The sequence below is a fragment of the Rhinatrema bivittatum genome, chromosome 2, assembly GCF_901001135.1.
Source record: "Rhinatrema bivittatum chromosome 2, aRhiBiv1.1, whole genome shotgun sequence".
Taxonomy (NCBI): domain Eukaryota; kingdom Metazoa; phylum Chordata; class Amphibia; order Gymnophiona; family Rhinatrematidae; genus Rhinatrema; species Rhinatrema bivittatum.
The window spans coordinates 316850005-316869555 of NC_042616.1; the positions used below are offsets into that span (position 1 = coordinate 316850005).

The following is a 19551-nucleotide window of genomic DNA, read 5'->3' on the forward strand; positions in this document are numbered from 1 at the left end:
TCAGTGGACTACAGGATACAATTCAAAACTCTCTGCCTAGTTTTCAAATGCTTCAACAAAATGGCCCCTGAATATCTTGCCCCGCTTCTGTTCTCCTACAATCCCACAAGAGAACTTCAAACCTCCCAAATGTCTCTCCTGACCTCCTCCCCGCCCCCCCCCCCCCCCCCCCGGCCTTGGCATCTGTTAGATTAACTTCATGTACTCAGCTGCTATATAGCATAATTTTGGAATAAATAATTGCTACCCCTTTGCCTCGAAGTATGATATCTCATTTTCAGGAAACAAGTCATGCTTGGCTTTTCACCCAGGCCTTCACATGAAATTTAAGACAATCACTTCTTCTCTAATAATAACTTTCAGAGCTCTCGGTCATCTGATCTTTACAACCCCTAGAACCTTTTTATTCAAAAACACAGCTCTTCTACACTGAGAATCAACCTATGCCTTTCATCATTGCCCATCCTTGTCTTTCCCTTGCTCCTTAATTTTCAAGTAGACTAGAGACTTATGCAAAAGACATACACTACTTCATATCTTTATATTCCTAGAATGATTATAAATTGTAACCCAAATGTAATTGGAATACTATTTTGATCGTAATCTGCCTTGAGACTATCCTAGGAAAAGGCAGAATATAAAATGTTTATAAAAAAAGTGACTTATGTAACTTTGGGAAATTCTTATATGATTGGTAATCTTGTATACTCAAGAAATTAAACTTCTTTATTGGTAAGAAACCCTTGTTTTTCAGCCACCATAATGTCAGACTGAATCTCTGCCTGTATATCAGATATAGGATCTTGTATGGATTCCTTATAATACTGTAAATCCAACAGCTGCCTCTGTATTTCTGTGATCTACTCTTCTGTCCACTGTACCACAATGCCGCCCCCTTGTTAGTGGGTTTAACAACAACTGTGGGATCTTTTGCTAATTCAAAAAGTGCTCATCTCTCTTCTAATCTTAGATTTAGAAATGTCTTGTGCTGTTATCGTTCTATTGCAGGGTGGGAGGAGTCTGAATGGCTCTGTCATATACAGCAAGTTGGTCTATAAAATGTTGGTTCCGTTGTGAGGGATAAGTTGAACTACAATCGCATAAACAATGTTACCGGAGTGGATTTTATTGCATTGAGAAATTTAAAAAAACAAAACTAAAGACCGGTACTAGAGATCAATTATTTCAATGGGGAACCTCTACACTAGCTGTTTATAGCATTTATACCTGCATCCATATATCATGGTTTTACTTTTTTGAACAGAAATGTGTGCTCAAGACCAGATTTGATAGTGTGTGTTAGGTAGATATACCGGTATGTAAGCTGGGGATATTATTTCTGCTCTGTTATGATTCTGGTTATTGGTAGCATTGTAACTCCATTAAGTGCCAATTTCCAAAAGAGATCTGTATCTTTTACATATAATTTTACATATAAACAGAGCTTTTTCACTTGCTGGCCCCACCCTTTGGAACTCCATGCCCCCAGACCTACGCACGAAACCTCTACACCAAATTTAAAAAAAAACTTAAAACCTGGCTTTTCCTACAAGCCTTTCTGTCTATCACTACCCCCTCTGTGACTAATTGCTAAATATCTTGCTGCATAATTATGGATAACTGCAAAGAATTGCAGCAGTCTACCCGACTTTATCCAAATTTTCCGAATTCTGGATAGTAGTTGTATATATTTGAACCTCGTGTAAATTTCTCCCACTTAATTATTATCACCTTATTCGGTGTAAATATCTCCCCTTTTCCCCCCCTCAAAACTCATTGATTACTATGAACATGTACCCTAAAGTTGTACATAGTCTTTTCTGTTCTTTTTTTTTTTTTAAACCCCCATACCCAGTTAAGCTGCACCTTCGTTTAATTTTTAACTGTTCTCATGTATTCCTTGTTCACTGTAAAGGCCATGCCTAAATGATACCCAAGCTATCATAGTTCCAAGTTATATGTAAACCGATACGATGTGCAAACGGTTGTTGGTATATAAAATCTTTAAATAAATAAATAGATAAATAAATAAATACTTTCTTTTCCAGTAACATTATTGCTAGAAAAATCTCTTTGTAACTACTGTATATAGATATCTTAGACACCAGGGGAGTTACACGAAGGGAGTGGAACTTTTACATCTGCAAGTGTGCCTGCGTATTTTCTAAGGACGGCTGGCATTCGCAGTTGCCATCGTGCATGGCATCTTGGCAGGCTGTCTTGAAGTTTTCCAGCATGATGGCAAGTTGCTTGTTGGTGCCTGTGAAGTTTGCACAGTCTGCAGGGGTGGAGGATAACCAGACAGTTGTTATATCCTGCAAAAAAAAAAAAAAAAGAGCAATTCTCTGATAAAGAAAAATGTATTATTTGGTATTTTGCATTAGCTTAAAATGAAGAAGACAAAGATGGGCTTGTAATCTTCCCATTTAACTTCCGACTGCAAAAAGAGTCCATAAAATATCCCTTGACATAAATGTGACTACATACAAATCAAAGAATATTTTTACATTTAGACAGCACCCTGAACCAGATACTATACAAGAAATTAAATACAGGCACAAGCCCTACCCAAGGAGATGTCAAATAAAGGTGAGTGGCTGAAGCAACTGGAGATAAAGTAATTTGCCGAAGGGCACATCAGACGTTAGTGGGAGAAGCAGGGCTTGAAGTCTGACTGTATGCAAATCCAATCCAAAAACTCACCTCTCTGGGACTGCTTCCAACACTTAACTGCTTCTCTACAATAATAAATACATTTCCTGTGCATTCTTACTTATCATGCCTTGACTAGATTGTGAGCTAGATTGAGCAGGGGTAGTCTCTTATGTCTGTGTATCTGTATAGCTCTAGGTTTGTCTAGTAGCACTTTAAAAATGATAAATAGTAGCAGTAGACGTAATAGTTTGCTGGTTCCCGGCCCATTACTGTAAACAAGGGCCATACCCTCTCCAAATTAAATATAACTTCAGTTCTTCCTCCTACTACACAAATACTCATACACCCCTACACAAACAGAGATGGACTTTATTATGTTTACAAAAGCATTGTAAGTTATAACCATGTGAGCAAGCCCTAGCAAATGTTCTGTTTCAGCACATCAGAGGCATTTTATTCTTTGGGGTTTTTTTTTGTTTTTTTCATCTTTTTCTATGAGGTAACAAAATTATGAGATTGTTATCAGAAGCACTGCAAGTATCCTTTGAGACATCAGAACAATGAAACAGGACAATTGTGATTTTATAGGGATGGAACACAAAATGGTACTTGCAGACAAATCTTAAGCTGTTTTTTTTTAATCTAGAATCATTATGTTTGTAGATGTTCCTAAATGTACCATAGAGCTACTTTAATGGAAGCATTGGCGGTGACAGTAAGATGTAAATAATTAAGCAGGCTAAGAAATAATTTGAAAAGAACCTTGCCATAGAGGTAAAAACAAATAATAAATACATTTCAAGTACATCTGAAGCAAAAAGCCTGTGAGGGAGATAATTGGGCTGTTAAATGACCAAGGGGTAAGAGGAGTGTTCAGAGAAGACAAAAAAATAGCCAGAAAAACAAAGGGCCAAATTTTAAAAGCCCTGCGCGCGTAAATCCTCCCGGATTTACGCGCGCAGGGCACTCATGTGCTGGCGCGCCTATTTTGCATAGGCTGCCGGCGTGCGCAAAGCCCCGGGACATGCATAAGTCCCGGGGCTTCGTAAAAGGGGTGGGAGGGGGCGTGTCTTGGGGCGTGTCTGGGATCTGGGGGCGGTCCGGGGGTGTGGCGACGGTTCGGGGGTGGGCCGGGAGGGCAGTCCTGAGTCCCCTGGCACTGCGGCCTGTGCCGGGGGATGCTGGGGCGGCGCGCGCAAGTTACGCCTGCTTCAAGCAGGCGTAACTTGCCCAACAAAGGTAGGGGGGGATTTAGGTAGGGCCGGGGGGTGGGTTAGGTAGGGGAAGGGAGGAGAAGGTGGGGGGACGTGGAAGGAAAGTTCCCTCCGAGGCCGCTCTGATTTTGGAGCGGCCTCGGAGGGAACGGAGGCAGGTTGCGTGGCTTGGCGCGCGCAGGCTTCCGATTTTGCGCAGCCTTGTGCACGCCGACCCCGGATTTTATAAGATACACGTGGCTACGCGCATATCTTATAAAATCCGGCGTACTTTTTAAAGATCTACCTCTAAATGAATTCTTTGTCTCTGTCTTTACAGAGGAGAATGTCAGGGTAATACCCACAAAGGAAACATTTTCTGATGGCAATGATTCTGAACAATTAAATAAAGTAACTGTGAAACAGGAGGATATAATAAATCAGACCAAACAATAACACATCATTGGGGCATAAGAACATAAGAAGTTGCCATACTGGGTCAGACCAAGGGTCCATCAAGCCCAGCATCCTGTTTCCAACAGTGGCCAATCCAGGCTACAAGTACCTGGCAAGTACCCAAACACTAAGTAGATCCCATGCTACTGATGCTAATAATAGCAGTGGTTATTTTCTAAGTCAATTTGATTACTAGTAGTTAATGGACTTCTCCAGGAACTTATCCAAACCTTTTTTAAAACCAGCTACACTAATTGCCCTAACAACATATTCCGGGAACAAATTCCAAGAGCTTAATTGTGCATTGAGTGAAAAATAATTTTCTCTGATTTGCTAACTTCATGGAGTACCCACTAATCCTTCTATACCTGAAAGAGTAAATAACCAATTCACATTTACCCGTTCTAGTCCTCTCATGATTTCATAGACCTCTATCATATTCTCCCCTCAGCCATCTCTTCTCTAAGCTGAACAGCCCTAAACTCTTTAGCCTTTCCTCATAGGGGAGCCACTCCATCCTCTTTATTATTTTGGTTGCCCTTCGCTGTACTTTTTTCTGTGCAACTATATATTTTTTGAGATGCACAACCAGATTTGCACACAGTATTCAAAGTGCAGTTTCACCATGGAGCGATACAGAGGCATTATGACATTTTCTGTTTTATTCACCATTCTCTTCCTAATAATTCCTAACATTCTGTTTGCTTTTTTGACTGCTGCAGCACACTGAGCTGACGATTTCAATGTATTATCCACTATGATGCACTGCCTAGGTATTTTTCCTTGGTGGTAACTCCTAAGATGTAACCTAACATCATGTAACTACAACAAGGGTTATTTTCCCCTATATGAATTACCTTGCACTTGTCCACATTAAATTCCACCTGCCATTTCGACACCCAATATTCTAGTTTCACAAGGTCCTCCTGCAGTTTATCACAATTAGCATGTGATTTATGTAGTCTGAATACTTTTGTGTCATCTGCAAATTTGTTCACCTCACTCGTTGTACCCCTTTCCAGATCATTTATAAATATATTACAATGCACTGGTCCAACTACAGATCCCTGAGGCACTCCACTGCCCACTCCCTTCCACTGAGAAAATTGACCATTTAATCCTACTCTCTGTTTCCTGTCTTTTAACCAGTTTGTAATCCACGAAAGGACATTGCCTCCTATCCCATGACTTTTTAGTTTTCTTAGAAGCCTCTCATAAGGGACTTTCCAAAAACCTTTTGAAAATCCAAATAAACCACATCTACTTGTTTACCTTTATCCACGTTTATTAACCCCTTCAAAAAATGTAGCAGATTTGTGAGGCAAGACTTCCCTTGGGTAAATCCATGTTGGCTGTGTCCCATGTCTATCTACTGTATATGTTCTGTGATTTTGTTCTTTATAATAGTTTCTATGATTTTTTTTTCCCAGCACTGAAGTCAGGCTCACCAGTCTGCAGTTTCCCAGATCACCCCTGGAGCCCTTTTTAAATATTGGGGTTACATTGTCCACCCTCCATTCTTCAGGTACAATGGATGATTTTAATGATAGGTTACAAATTGTTACTAATAGGTCTGAAATTTCATTTTTCTGGATGGCAATCACTTGAGAGTTCTGAAGGACTTCAAACATGAAATTGCAGATCTATTTCTGGAGATCTGCAACTTATTTCAAATAGCCATGGTACCTGAAGATTGAGAGGTGGCCAATAATACACCAATTTTTACAAAGGGCTCCGGGGGGGTTCTAGGAAAATATAGATTGGTAAGCCTGATGTTAATACCAGGCAAAATGGTAGAAACTTTTCATAAAAACAAAATTACTGACCACATAGATACACTAGTTTAATGGGGGAGAGTCAACATGGTTTTTGCAAAGAGAAATCTTGCCCTACTAATTTATAGGGATGTGCATCGTTTTTTTGATGGATGAAAATATCGTACGATATTTTCTAATTCATCATGTATTGAGGGTCCCAAAAATGATAGGAAAACCCCATGAAATGTTTGTGTGGTTTTCTTATCATTTTGGAGGGGGAGAAAGGGCACACAGAAAAAACCCCCCAAACCCACCCTGACCATTTAGATCTAGTTATTTACAATCCCCCACCCTACCGACCCCCCAAAAACTTTCCTAAAGTACCTGGTGGTCCAGCGGGGGTCCTGGAAATCGATCTCCCGATCTCGGACCATCGGCTGCCAGTAAACAAAATGGCGCCGGTGGCCCTTTGCCCTTACCATGTGACAGGGGCTATCGGTGCCATTGGCCAGCCCCTATCACATGGTAGGAGCAATGGATGGCCGGCGCCATCTTAAAAAATGGCGCGGGCCATCCAGTGCTCCTACCATGTGACAGGGGCCGGCCAATGGCACGGATACCCTGTCACATGGTAAGGGCAAAGGGCCATCGGCGCCATTTTGATTAGTGGCAGCCGATGGCCCGGGAGCGGGAGATCGTTCCCGGGACCCCCACTGGACCACCAGGTACCTGTAAAATGTTTTGGGGGGGTCGGGAGGGTGGGGGAAGCAAAGGGATTAGTTTTAAAGGGTCGGGGTGGGTTTAGGGGTTATTTTTGTGTGCCGTTTTTCCCGCCCCCCCCCCCCAAAACAATAAGAGAACCCCCACAATCAATATCGTGGGGTTTTCCTATCGTTTGGAGGGAACCCCCGATTTCTGACGATTTTGAAAATATTGACGATATTTTCAATCGTCCGAAGACCGATTCACATCCCTCTGAGGAACTGCAGAAGGATTTTGTGAGACTAGAAAACTTGGCATCTAAATGGAACTTACAATTTAATGTAGACAAGTGGAAAATAAATCATGTAGAGAAAAATAATCCCATTTACAGGGACATGATGCTGGGTTGCATGTTAGGAGTCGCCACCCGGAAAAAGACCTCAGAGTCCTTGTGGACAATACCTTGAAATCTTCAACTCAGTGTGTGGTGGCAGTCAAAAAGTTAAATAGAATGTTTATTTGGAAATGAATAAAGAACCAAAAGTGAGAATATCACAATGGTTTTTATACTGTTCAACTGCTCCTTTAGTATTGTGTACAGTTCTGATAACCCCATTTTAAAAATGACATAACATACATAGAAAAGGTACCGTGAAGGTGACAAAAATGATAAAGGGGATGAAAAAGCTCCCTTATGGAGAAAGGCTAAACTGATTAGGTCTCTTCAGCTTGGAAAAGAGATGACAGAGGGATATGACTGAGATTTATAAAATAATGAGTGGGGTGGAAACTGTAAATAAAGACCAGTTGTTTACCCTTGAAATAAAACTAGGACTAGGGGCACTCCATGACACTAGTAATTGGATTATTTAAAATAAATTGTAGCAAGCATTTTTTCACTATAAAGCTGTGGAATCTGTTGTTGGAGAATGTGATCAAGGCAACTAACATAGTGGGGTTCACAAATGGATTGGACACGCTCTTGAAGGTAACGTCCATAAACAGTTATTAGCCAGGTAGATTTGGGAGAGCCAGCACTTATCCTTAGGCGTGACTATTAGGGATTCCTCCGGGTACTTGCAACCTGGATTGGCCATTGTTAGAGACAGAATGCTGGGCTCTGTGGACCTTGGTCTGACTCAGGATGGCACCTCTTATGTTCTTAGTAAACTCCAGTGAGATGGTTTGCATGGCATAGTCGTCGTCCCCCCTCCCGATTGCGGTTCTATAAAACCATACTGTAAGTACTGTAGTCACTAATGAGCCATCTTAACTCTGTTTTGATTATCAGCTGCTTTGTATGATTTATTTGCATATTTGACTTTAAACATTTTTGTATCAAATGCTGTATCCACCTATATCAGCTAAATATTGGAAGTGCTTGAAAAATCACTTTAAAATTTACAAGCTGACGACTACTTACTCTCAAAAAGTGTAATTAATATAGTTATTTTGAACTTGAAAATGAGGTAAAATCTCACCCAAGTGTGACACTGCCTAGATCATCAATCAAAAAAAAATAAATAAAAAGGAAACTGACATTTTAGAGTTTCAGAATTTTACACTAATATTAAAATTGAGAACACTTTGTAAAAGAAACAAACCCTTTCAAAAGTGAACGGGCCAGCAATAAAAATATCAGAAACCTGGTAAGCAGGCAGCATCAAATTGATCCCTTCAATGACAGAAAGGAGGAGAGATCTCATTGCTCCATTCTTGCATCTTGACTTGCACACCGCGTCCTGAAGAAAAGGATGGAAATCTGCAAAGGGAAATCATATAGAGACATCTGCCGTTTCACAGCTTTGGAAGGCAGCAAAGGTACATGTGACCGCTTGTTCAGTTTACACTGAAATGTTCCTGTCTGCTAATGAAGACTACAGGATGATGTGACATTATGAGGGGTCTTGCAAAGATGCCAGTAGAGCAGGATTAGACTGAGGTATAAAGGAAGGAAAATGAGAAACAATAATCAAGCAGTGGAAGGGCTTGGAAACCAGCATATTTGAGGTCAGTACTAAAGGTCTACTTTGTGAATATTTAATCACCCAAAGACTTGTTTACTTAGCTCCTACTGACCAGGAGAGACATGGTTAAGAAAGGCAAGGTTTTCATACTAAATCAAATATAATATTTAGTATTTGGATCAAACAAATATAACTAAGCACATTTTAGGTCTCAGCAGCACATATTTTAGAGGACTCCCCAGGTTTACCAGATTTGCAGATTATTTCAGTTATTATATTCAGGAACATGGTATAGTTGGTTATTTGGATCTGGACCTGCAGATACAATAACTCCAATTTTATCATAAGAAAGCATGTAACTGCACTGTAAATGCCACAGTTCATGAACCAACATGATGCACATACTGGGGCGGATTTTAAAAGGCCCACGCACGCAGGGGCCTCGCGCGCCGGCGCGCCTATTTTGCATAGGCTGCCGGCGCGCGTAAGTCCCGGGGCTTTCGAAAAGGGGCGGGAGGGGGCGTGTCTGGGGGCATTCCCGAAACAACGCGGCATTTTGGGGGCGGGCCCGGGGGCGTGGCACCGGCCCGGGGGCGTGGTCAAGGCCTCCGGACCAGCCCCTGGGACCGGAGGACGGAGCGGGGCTGCCAGCCGACGCACGCAAAGTTACGCCTGCTTTCAGCAGGCGTAACTTTGCCGACAAAGGTAGGGGGGGGTTTAGATAGGGCCGGGGGGGTGGGTTAGGTAGGGGAAGGGAGGGAAAGGTGGGGGGAGAGCGAAGGAAAGTTCCCTCCGAGGCCGCTCTGAAATCGGAGCGGCCTCGGAGGGAACAGGCAGCGCGCGCAGGTTGCACAAATGTGCATCCCCTTGCGCGTGCCGACCCTGGATTTTATAAGATACGCGCGTATCTTATAAAATCCAGCGTACTTTTGTTCGCGCCTGGTGCACGAACAAAAGTACGCGATCGCGTATTTTTTAAACATCGACCCCACTATGATTTAAGAATTACGCGCAGGCGTAGATTTGTGCGCGCAACCCAGCGAGCACAAATCTATGCCCGATTTTATAACATGCACGCGGCTGCGCACGCATGTTATAAAATCTGGGGTTGGTGCATGCAAGGGGGTGCACAGTTGTGCACCTTGCGGTTGCCGAGCCCTAGGGGAGCCCCGATGGCTTTCCCAGTTCCCTCCAAGGCTGCTCCAAAATCGGAGCAGCCTTGGAGGGAACTTGCCTTCCGCCCCCCGCGACCTTCCCCTCCCTTCCCTTATCTAACCACCCCCCAGCCCTACCTAAATCCCCCCCCCCCCCCCACCTTTATTTATTTTTTTTACACCTGCCTCTGGGCAGGCGTAGGTTGCGCATGCCGGCCAAGTGCCGGTGCGTGATCCCCCAGCACGGTCGCTATGCCAGAGGCCTCAGTTCTGCCCCTTTTTTCAAGCCCCGGGACAAACGCGCATCACCGGGCCTATGCAAAATAGGCTCGGCGCACACAGGAGCGGATTTTAAAGGGTTACATGCGTATATTACGCACGTAACCCTTTTAAAATCCGCCCTTATGAATCTGCCAAAAAATTATCAACCAATCATTTCCATGCCTAACCTGAACATTCGGAATAACTCATGATCAGTAGAAATGAAATGAGGCAATGGCATACCAATCAAAAGAAAATTCAAAATGTTACACAATTCCTAAAGCGCGGCTTTTCTTTTCCAGAAAACCTTTTCGACAGAGATGGTAAAAAGCCAATCCCTCAAGAATAGATTTCTGATGCATTAATTTTTTGGAATTAAGAGAAAACAATCAAAACAGCATAGAATATGAGTATACATAAGGATAAGGCCCATCAACTATGCCCAATTTCTTTCCTGGTGCCATGCTTTAGACCCCAATTGTTCGCTGGCTTTGCCCTCACTTCTTCGCAACTAGGGATCCTCTGTGCTTATCCTATGATTTCTTGAATTCTGCCACTGTTTTTAACTCCATGGCCTGCACTACAAGGCCGTTCCATGCATCACCCCACTTTTCCAGGAAGAAATATTGTCTGTTACTGCTTCAATGGAGTTCAATAAAACTGAGTTAATCACCTATCATTACAATCTGGCAAACGTACACTGATGTTAGACTGTGCACCATCGATTCTGTACCTTATAAAAGATAACGAATGTAAACAATTTTAATGGTAACGTTATGAATGTGAAGATTTGGCTGTCAAAGAAAACCTGAAGTGGTATGGCTTACAGCTGTTACAACAACCAACCTGACAAGATGGTGCAGACTTTCAGTAGACTAATCTGTAACTTCTGCAGCAATGTAAAGGTAGCAGTCCCCTCAAATAGTGGGCACATCTCAAAAAACCTAGGACACAAAAGAATACCGTTGCATTTTTACACTCAGTTGCCTGCAGACATCAAAACCTGCCCCACAGATTTGCTTTTAATGGCACCACTCATTTCAGCTCAGCAAGCTATGATGAAACCATGTCAGGCCACAGATATCCTTTCCACATGTTTTGAGATATCAAGGGTTGTGCATCTACCAATGACTCTTGCAGACTCCTGCTTTGAGGAACATAATTAGGAAAATGAGTAGAGACTCATGATGGTAACTTAAAATGCAGACCATTTTTCCTAAGGATCTCCAAAACCCTTAACAAGCAAGGTTTCTTGGATCTCCATTTCATGCTTATCCTTTCTTTGATAATCACAGTTTATTTAGGAAGAGCTAATACCTGAGGAGGTTCTAAGGAATTTGCAGTCACCAAACAGGAGAAGCATTTATAAAGTAGATTTTTTTATCTACTATTTTTATTAAGGATGGTAGCCAAAATCATTCAACACCCTCGTATGTCTGTCAAAATATTCATACCAGAGACTCTGTAACAGGTTTGCTCTTGCTGTGGGCTCACAGTAGGGGCAATAAGGGATTATTTCATATTTAAAATTGCCTATTTATTTGCAGCCAGCAAAGAAATGTTCTTGTTTTTCAGTCTCAAAGAGACCCATATTCAAAAGCATTTAGCTGGATAACAAAGAAGTTATCTGGCTAAAGGAAGATTTGGGTAATGTATCCAGCTAACCTTAAGATAGCTGGATATATTCAGCGGTGCACCGCTAAATATACAGGGCAGCGGGTAGATTTTAAACCGCCCGCATGCTTAAATCCCAGCATTGTCGTGCTTGGCCGGGTTCTGTGCGTGCCGGGCGAATTTTCGAAGAGGCCCGGCCACACGCATAAAATCCGGTACGTGAATAAGTGCCAGGCCTCTTTGAAGGGGCGGGCCGGGGGATGGGCCAGGACGGCCCCTATTGTTCACTGTCCCGAAGGCCCGGCTGGCGGCTGCCTTAATTGGAGCGGACTGAGAGGGAACTGGGAAAGACTGGAATGCGTCACCACGTGGAAATTGCAGAAGTCCCGCCCCTTGCGTGCACCGCTCGCACATACGCGCGCGGATTATGTAATCCAGTGTGCGCGGTCCATGGATTTTACACCATGCGTGCACCGGCGCATGCATGGTAGAAAATTGGCACATCCATGTGAATAATCTACCCCTAAGTTAGTAGAATTAATTTAGCCGGCTAACTAGCCAAGCCACACAGTGACTGAATATGGACCTTAGTGTTCCCAGCCCTAGTTAACAGATACCCTGAACCTGATATAAATGTACCTTATGCTAGTACCAAAAAAATAAATGATTACTGCAGCTGTCTCATCTTGTTGGTCTGCACAGTACCAGCAGCATCCTAATGACTCCCAGCAGAAAAAAAATGTAACAAACTCAAAAGTTATCATTCACTTTCTGGGACTAGATCATTCTCACTGATAAACTATTAGTACTTCTGCAAGGTATACGGGTTTGTTTTAACTTATACAGAGCATCTGGCTTTTCCTACCGCTAAGCATAAGTAATCTGCTGTACACCAAACTAAACTGCAATGAGAAAAATAAGCCTTTATAAAGTGTTGGCTAGGTGCAAATGTATTCAGACCCCTATCAGTATTCACAAGGGGTTTAAATCTTCACCATGACAATATGATAGTTGGTGTCTTCATTCCCCAGTAGTACATTAGGGCATTAGACTGATGTGTAGCTCCAACTTTATAACACTATGGAAGGGGACTTTTCACAGAAGCATCTGAAATTAACAGACTGCAGTTCAATTTCTAACCTCAGTGGCTACTGCCAGTGTGTGATGTGAACCTCTGTGATCTCTTGAACCTACAGACTTATCAGCAGCACATGAAATAATTTCCAACAGAAAAATACAAGTTAGTCAAGGTCTGGAACTAGAATTAATTATTCCTGCTATAGTCTCTCTCTTTCATTTATCCCAATCTCCACCCCCCCCCCCTCCCATTTCTCTATCTCACTTATTTTATTTAAAACATTTCTTAATATGTTATATCATTAGCTTCCCTATCTTTTGTCAATCTTTTTTGCCCTTTTCTATCACCTTCCTGCATACCTCTGGCTTCTTCTCTCTCCCACTCCCTCCCAGCACGCAGAGCCCCTGAGTCCAGACTTTCTCACGCACAGCTGCTCTGAAACAGTGGAGGCTACCGAACTGCACTTGCTCAAAACATCAAGCAGTCAAAATGCTGAGAGCATGAACTTTCTGTAGTGGAAATTATCTGATCCACATTTCCGAGTGGCACATTACTCCTCAGAAAGTCTTACCCGTTCTGAATCTTTTCCAGAATGTTGACAAGTTATTGCCTTCAGTTGAAGGGTATTGGTTTACTAAAATTAAATAAATCACCCCCGTTTCAAGGTGGTACTGCCTTCATTCCTGGACACAAGCCACACGTCAAATTAAGAGGGAACAGAAAGCAAACATTTATGAGAACTGGTTGCCCAAGGTCTTCAAAGAAAAAGCATGTGCCTCAATTACATTACCTTCACAAATAAGTGGTTTTGATTAAGGATACACAAAAGAAATGAATTCTTTCATTTGGAAATATGCCTAAAGTTTGCTTGTGAAGTTACTCATCTTGAAGCTGGGTTCCTACTGCAGCTTCCAGAAGCAGCAAAGAAGTCCAGGTCTCACAATGGAATGATTTGATAAGGTAGAAGGACCTGAGCAAACAAGCTAAAGTAGATAGGATACTCGTACGAGTTCCTACCAGCGCAGTCAGGGAAGCTTCTCCAGTTCAGTGGTAGAGTCACTGTTGCAAAGCCTGAGTTTCCCAGTTGGAGAATAAACTGTGGCACTGCAGGTTGGGGAGAATGAACCTTCACAGGTGGACATGTTGACATTGCTCTGTAGCTGCAACAATAGATGCCTGCAGCAGCAGCAGCAACACTTCTTCAAATAAACTAGTTGAACACACACTTAAGTCTGAAGCTTGGATGGTAACTTTCCAACTCGCGCGTTGTGTGCACATTGATGCATGTATGCCGGAGTGCGACCAGGGCAATTTTTAAATCTTGTGCGCGCACATATGCATGCTTATTATAAAATACACTAGATGCATGCCAATGTGCACTCAATCTTAAATGGGCGCACGCCTAGGTGCATAAATGCCGCTCCTACTGCATAAGGCAGGGAATTTTTAAAGGAACGCGTGTCCACGCCATTGCCAGTTTCACCAGTTTATCCACCAGTTCGCCCAGTTATGAGCTAGGTCGTCCAACACTCTCCTTCCCCCCCCCCCCCCGGTTTAATAGTCTGCACTACCCCCAAGTTACCACAGATCCTTTAAACCCCTCCGAAACAGCTGTTTTGTTATTTCTTCTGACTTCCACCTCCTCTACAGCAGAAGTAAATTTACATAGCAAGGGACCCGGGCGCGCTCCCAGGCACTCAGGTAGATACATGCACATCTCTTGGCCCTGCCCCTTTTTGAAACCTCATGAGATATGCACACAGCCTGAGATGCACATGCATCTCCGATTTTTTTAAATAGGGTGGGCATGTGTAAAGCCAATTTATGTGCGCATCCCCTACAGATACATGCACCAGGCTTTTAAAATTCACCTTTTATTGTTCAACCAGTGAAATGTACCTCTCTCGATTGCTGAATATAACAGCTTCCCTAACATTTGGCATTTTAGATTTTTTTCTGTTTCTCCAGAAATATTACATTTTCTCAACATAATTCAGCCAACATGTACAATAACTGAAAGAAATACTGTATACCACTACTTACCTCTGGACATTTAGATGGCCTTGCTGCCAATATTCAACCAACTCAGCTACTTTCTTTAGGTATGCATCATATGGTAAAACTGGTTTAAATGTGGTGAGAAAAGCCCTCATCAGTTCCAAGCCATGGTTTCTTAACTGGGCAAGGTCTGGAATTCATTGCCAGAGGATGTGGTTAGGTCAGTTAGAGGAGCTGGGTTTAAAAAAGGTTTGAATGAGTCCCTGGAGAAGTCCATAAACTGCTATTAATCAAGTTGACTAAGGGCAGTGATGGTGAACTTCAGTCCTTGAGTAATACAAACAAGCCAAGTTTTCAGGATATCCACAGTGAATATGCATGAGATAGATTTGCATACAATGGAGGCAGGGCATGACTTGGAACTGATGAGGGCTTTTCTCACCACATTTAAACCAGTTTTACCATATGATACATACCTAAACAAAGTAGCTGAGTTGGTTGAATATTGGCAGCAAGGCCATCTAAATGTTCAGAGGTAAGTAGTGGTATACAATATTTCTAATATTACATTACTTTCTAATTGTCCTGTACTGGTAAATGTCAATACGTAATGGAAAATGGTCACTATTCCTTTAATATGTTCTTGTTTTTCCCTCCACAGCTCAAGAAAATTAAAATTTAGTTTGGTGGGGAAATCTGAATACAATAATTTGGTAAAATCTAGGACCTTCTTAGGTGCAAATTAAGCATTTATAGCTTCTGTTAAGCTGTCAAATTGGATGAATTTGTATTTGTCTGTGTCTGTTATGTGCTATCATTTATAGCTCCTCATAAAGGTTCACATATAAAATCCAAGAAATTCTTTGTCCTTTTGAAATGTGTTTTGCATAAAAATAAATGCATTCCACTATCATCAGTTGTGTCAATAAATTTAGCATAAGAGTAATTTTCTTAAATAAGTTTGGAAATAATCTCCTGGATAGCCTTTTTTTTTTTTCAAAACACTCAGTTACTTGGTCTACAGCTTTGTAGAAGTAGTTGGTAAGCGTTGTATTTGTATCCAATGCATTTATTATCTACAAGTCATTTCCATGAATGCTTTTCAGATATAAACTCACAAAATATCTGCACGAAACTTACTGCTGGAGTCCTATTCTTTAACTTGAATATGTCTTCCAGTGTTGCATAATTTTCAGTACATGGTACTGAGAATTATGGCATTGTGGAAACTAGAAAACAAAATCTCATTGTGGCTCAAAGTTTGGCCTTGTTAACACTCCATTCCTAAAAAATATTATGGGGCCTATTTGTTCATAAGTTTCCTTACTTATTTTGAAAGTTTCCCTAGACCCTTCATCTAATATTTCAGAAACACCCTCATTGTTTTTTGTAGACTAATACTAAAACATTTATCAGATCCACAGCTTTAAATATCAAATTCAACTTGGCTTTTGTAGATTTTATTTGTATATTATTGTTACAGCCTAAGTTGTGCTCTATAGGTATGGCCATTTTATTTAGTAAATCGGAAGAGGCTTCTTCAACAATGCAGCACAGTCAGCTGAATGGCAGTCATTTTTTTTGTTGCAAAAGGTTACAAAAAAAAAAAAAAGAGGACTCTTGTTTCATTGACAGAATTGCACCGTGATTCAAGAAACTATAAAATCTGTGTTTCTTCTGAAAAGTTCTCGGCTATACTAGGACATAATATCAAATCACTTAATAAGTCAAAGTACATCTTAGTAGAATTGCACACATTTGTTGCCTTCACAGCAGATTCTGAGCCATCAGCAGCCATTTTATTTTCTGCTAAAATTTTCTCTTTAATAGTTGTACAGCCTCTGGTGATGTCATGGATAGACTTAGCGAAAGATGCTTCTTAGCACAAGTAGGGTGTTTCTCTTTTACCTTGAGCACTAATTTAGATCCATGCCTCAAAAAGACATAGAACATAGCTTTCCGTTTCATATACTCTTCTAGGATAGCATTTATCCATGAAAGTTTAGGTTCATGTTTGGAAGCACTTCTTTTAAATGCAAAATGTTGCCATGCGTTGTAATCAGCAGAATTTCTATGAATAAGGCACAGAGAAGCTGAATTGTTTTACACTGATAACTTTATATCCCCACTGAAAGACAGATTGCACAGCATTAATTTTTTTCTGCAGTTATTAATTTTTCCTCAGTGCCAGTATTCCTGGCACTGAGGACAAATTCCTTGATTTTGACTAAATCTGACAACAATCTAGAAGCCTAGTTCATAATTTCAGAATGATGAGAACTGGAGTCTTCTGCCTGAACATTCAAATAGGTTCAATTGTGCATGGTTTCCCAGGAGCCTTCCAGGTGCTGGTAACTTGAATATGGTGATTTGCCATTCTCTGAAGTAGCTTGCATTTCTTTCTTTCTTTTTTTTTTTTTGTAGATCTGACAATTCCACTATAATTTAAATGCTCTTTAGTATTGAATTATAATTATAATGAATTATTTAACATCTTCTCTGAGGTTGTATGTGATGCTGCATAAAAATCAACAATGTTTGCTTGAACTTTGGGTAATTTCTCAAATGCATTTATTTCTTGAAAGAAAACATTCAAAACTGCAGCTATTTTTGAGATATTTCCAAGCATATTATTCATGCTATTGGGACCATCTATATGGTAAAGTATTTCTTTTGTAATTTCTATTGGTTGAGTATTTTTCTCCTGAATGAACTCATTGATAAATGCAATCAATTTTGTTAAATTGCTATGGGCAATTTCTTGAAGAATGGAATAAATAGAACTGGAAGCTTTGAAATTGTGTTTGAAGAGGATGCTCTGTTGCCATGAGGTTTTCTATTTCTGCACAAGCTTACCTTGTAGACTGGAGCAAAGTGATGAGATCCTCAAGCAGACTGGTAACATTCTCAGAGTTGCTGGCAATAGATAACAAAATATACACAATATTGATCAGATTAACATAATCTACAGTGAAATTTGCTAGGAAAAGAAGAATGTTAAAGAAATATTTCAGCAAATGCCCTGCTTTGTTTGCTACAGAACTTTGAATCATTGTGCTCTGTTAAAGCTTTATTCCTGGATTGCCTTATCTAAATATTTTAAATAGAATAGAGATCTTGATCTATTTATCCCCATGTGCTTTCTTTCACATTAAAACTGTGATTCAACTTCAGACCAGTTAAAAGTGTGCAAGAAGACTGGGTAAAATACTGCAAAAAAAAAAACAAACCCAAACATCAAACTACATTTGTGGTGACAATAGAATCTCAAATTCTAATCTGTAGAGTATGAGTAGTGTGACACCTTTGTAGAGAATAAAAATAGATATTTAGTGTTGTTTCATTAAAATACTCTGACATCTGAAGGGTAACAGCAGGAAATATTTGGGTTTTGCCTAATAAACTATCATAAAAGGAGATGTTTACAAGATATTAAAGAAAATATTCATGACCAAATAAAATATATCAATCAAATCAAAATAAGGATCTATAATAGGTTCTTCAATAATGCCCTCTATTCCACCCAGAAACATGCCCACAATCTCTGATTTACCCAAATAAGTATGTACATTTATTCACCTTCAGGAGCCGTATTCCTGTCTTAACCTTCAGCCTAATAGGGTCATTTGTCAAAGTGTGTTATGGTGTTAACACCTGTGATATTTATCACAGTGTGCAGCAAATTTATTCAAAGGGGCAGGACTGGGAAGGGGGGAGAGAGAGAGAGAAAGAAAGAAAGAAAGAAAAAGAGAAAGAGAAAAAAAGAGCACCTCTCGGTTAGCACCCATAGAAGTCAACTATTTATACTGCTATAAGAAGTCCAGCTAGTAACTCAAGGTGAGGTTTTGGTGGTGGTTTAGGGTTTTGGGGCCAGTTTTACATGCATAGTGAGACGTACGAACAGCACAATACACCTCTGTGAAGATTTGATGTCATTTGGAGTGAAGAAAGTCAGACTAAGATGAGATTACTTCAATGTTCTCTCGCCCTAGCTTGATAGTACCCTGGTAGAGAGTCCATCAAGCTAGGGTGAGAAAACATTGAAGTAATCTCATCTTAATCTGACTTTCCTCACTGCAAATGACGTCAAATCTTCACAGAGGTGTACTGTGCTGTTCGTACGTCTCACTATGCATGTAAAACACCACCACCAAAACCTCACCTTGAGTTACTAGCTGGCCCTCCTATAGTGATATAAATAGTTGACTACTATGAAGGCTTTATGTAGCTCACTTTAAGTTATCAATGAAAAGGCATGAACTACATCTCAATAAATAAAACTAAATAAATATCCTATCATCAAAATAAGGAGTGAAGTTTCAGTAGAAGTAAAATATGGGCATGTGGTTGTGAGAGTGGTCATTTCTCTCTGATGTAGAGTACTGTCAATAAAGCAGTCAGAGCAAAAGAAAGAACATAACTTTCAAATAACTCTGTGCAGAGATCTATGCTAGCATTTTATAATCCATGTTTATCACATATGTGCATATTATAAAATAACTGTATGTCCACCCCACATCATAGGTGGACATCATGTATGCTTATGCGCAAATGCATTGAAGTTGCATACTTTTTTCATACCAATTTTAAAAATATACACACATATATTTTATGTACAAAAATAAAGTAGGACTTGCTCATATAAAATCTGATTTATGCAAGTCAGTATTTTCAAAGCATGCATGCATTATTGAAATTAACAGGTTTCCAGTTCCT

General features: G+C 40.7%; 1 protein-coding gene across 1 annotated transcript in view; it reads right to left on the bottom strand.

The window, feature by feature from the left end:
• Positions 1–19551, bottom strand: part of ABCA13 (ATP binding cassette subfamily A member 13) — a 929477-nt gene that overhangs the window by 754340 nt on the left and 155586 nt on the right. Inside the window, exons 12-15 of the mRNA XM_029587089.1 lie at positions 17692–17751; positions 10992–11089; positions 8410–8525; positions 2140–2315 (exon numbers count right to left, since the gene is read on the bottom strand). Coding sequence (XP_029442949.1) covers positions 2140–2315; positions 8410–8525; positions 10992–11089; positions 17692–17751 — 450 coding nt within the window. The remainder of the gene's footprint in view (positions 1–2139; positions 2316–8409; positions 8526–10991; positions 11090–17691; positions 17752–19551) is intronic.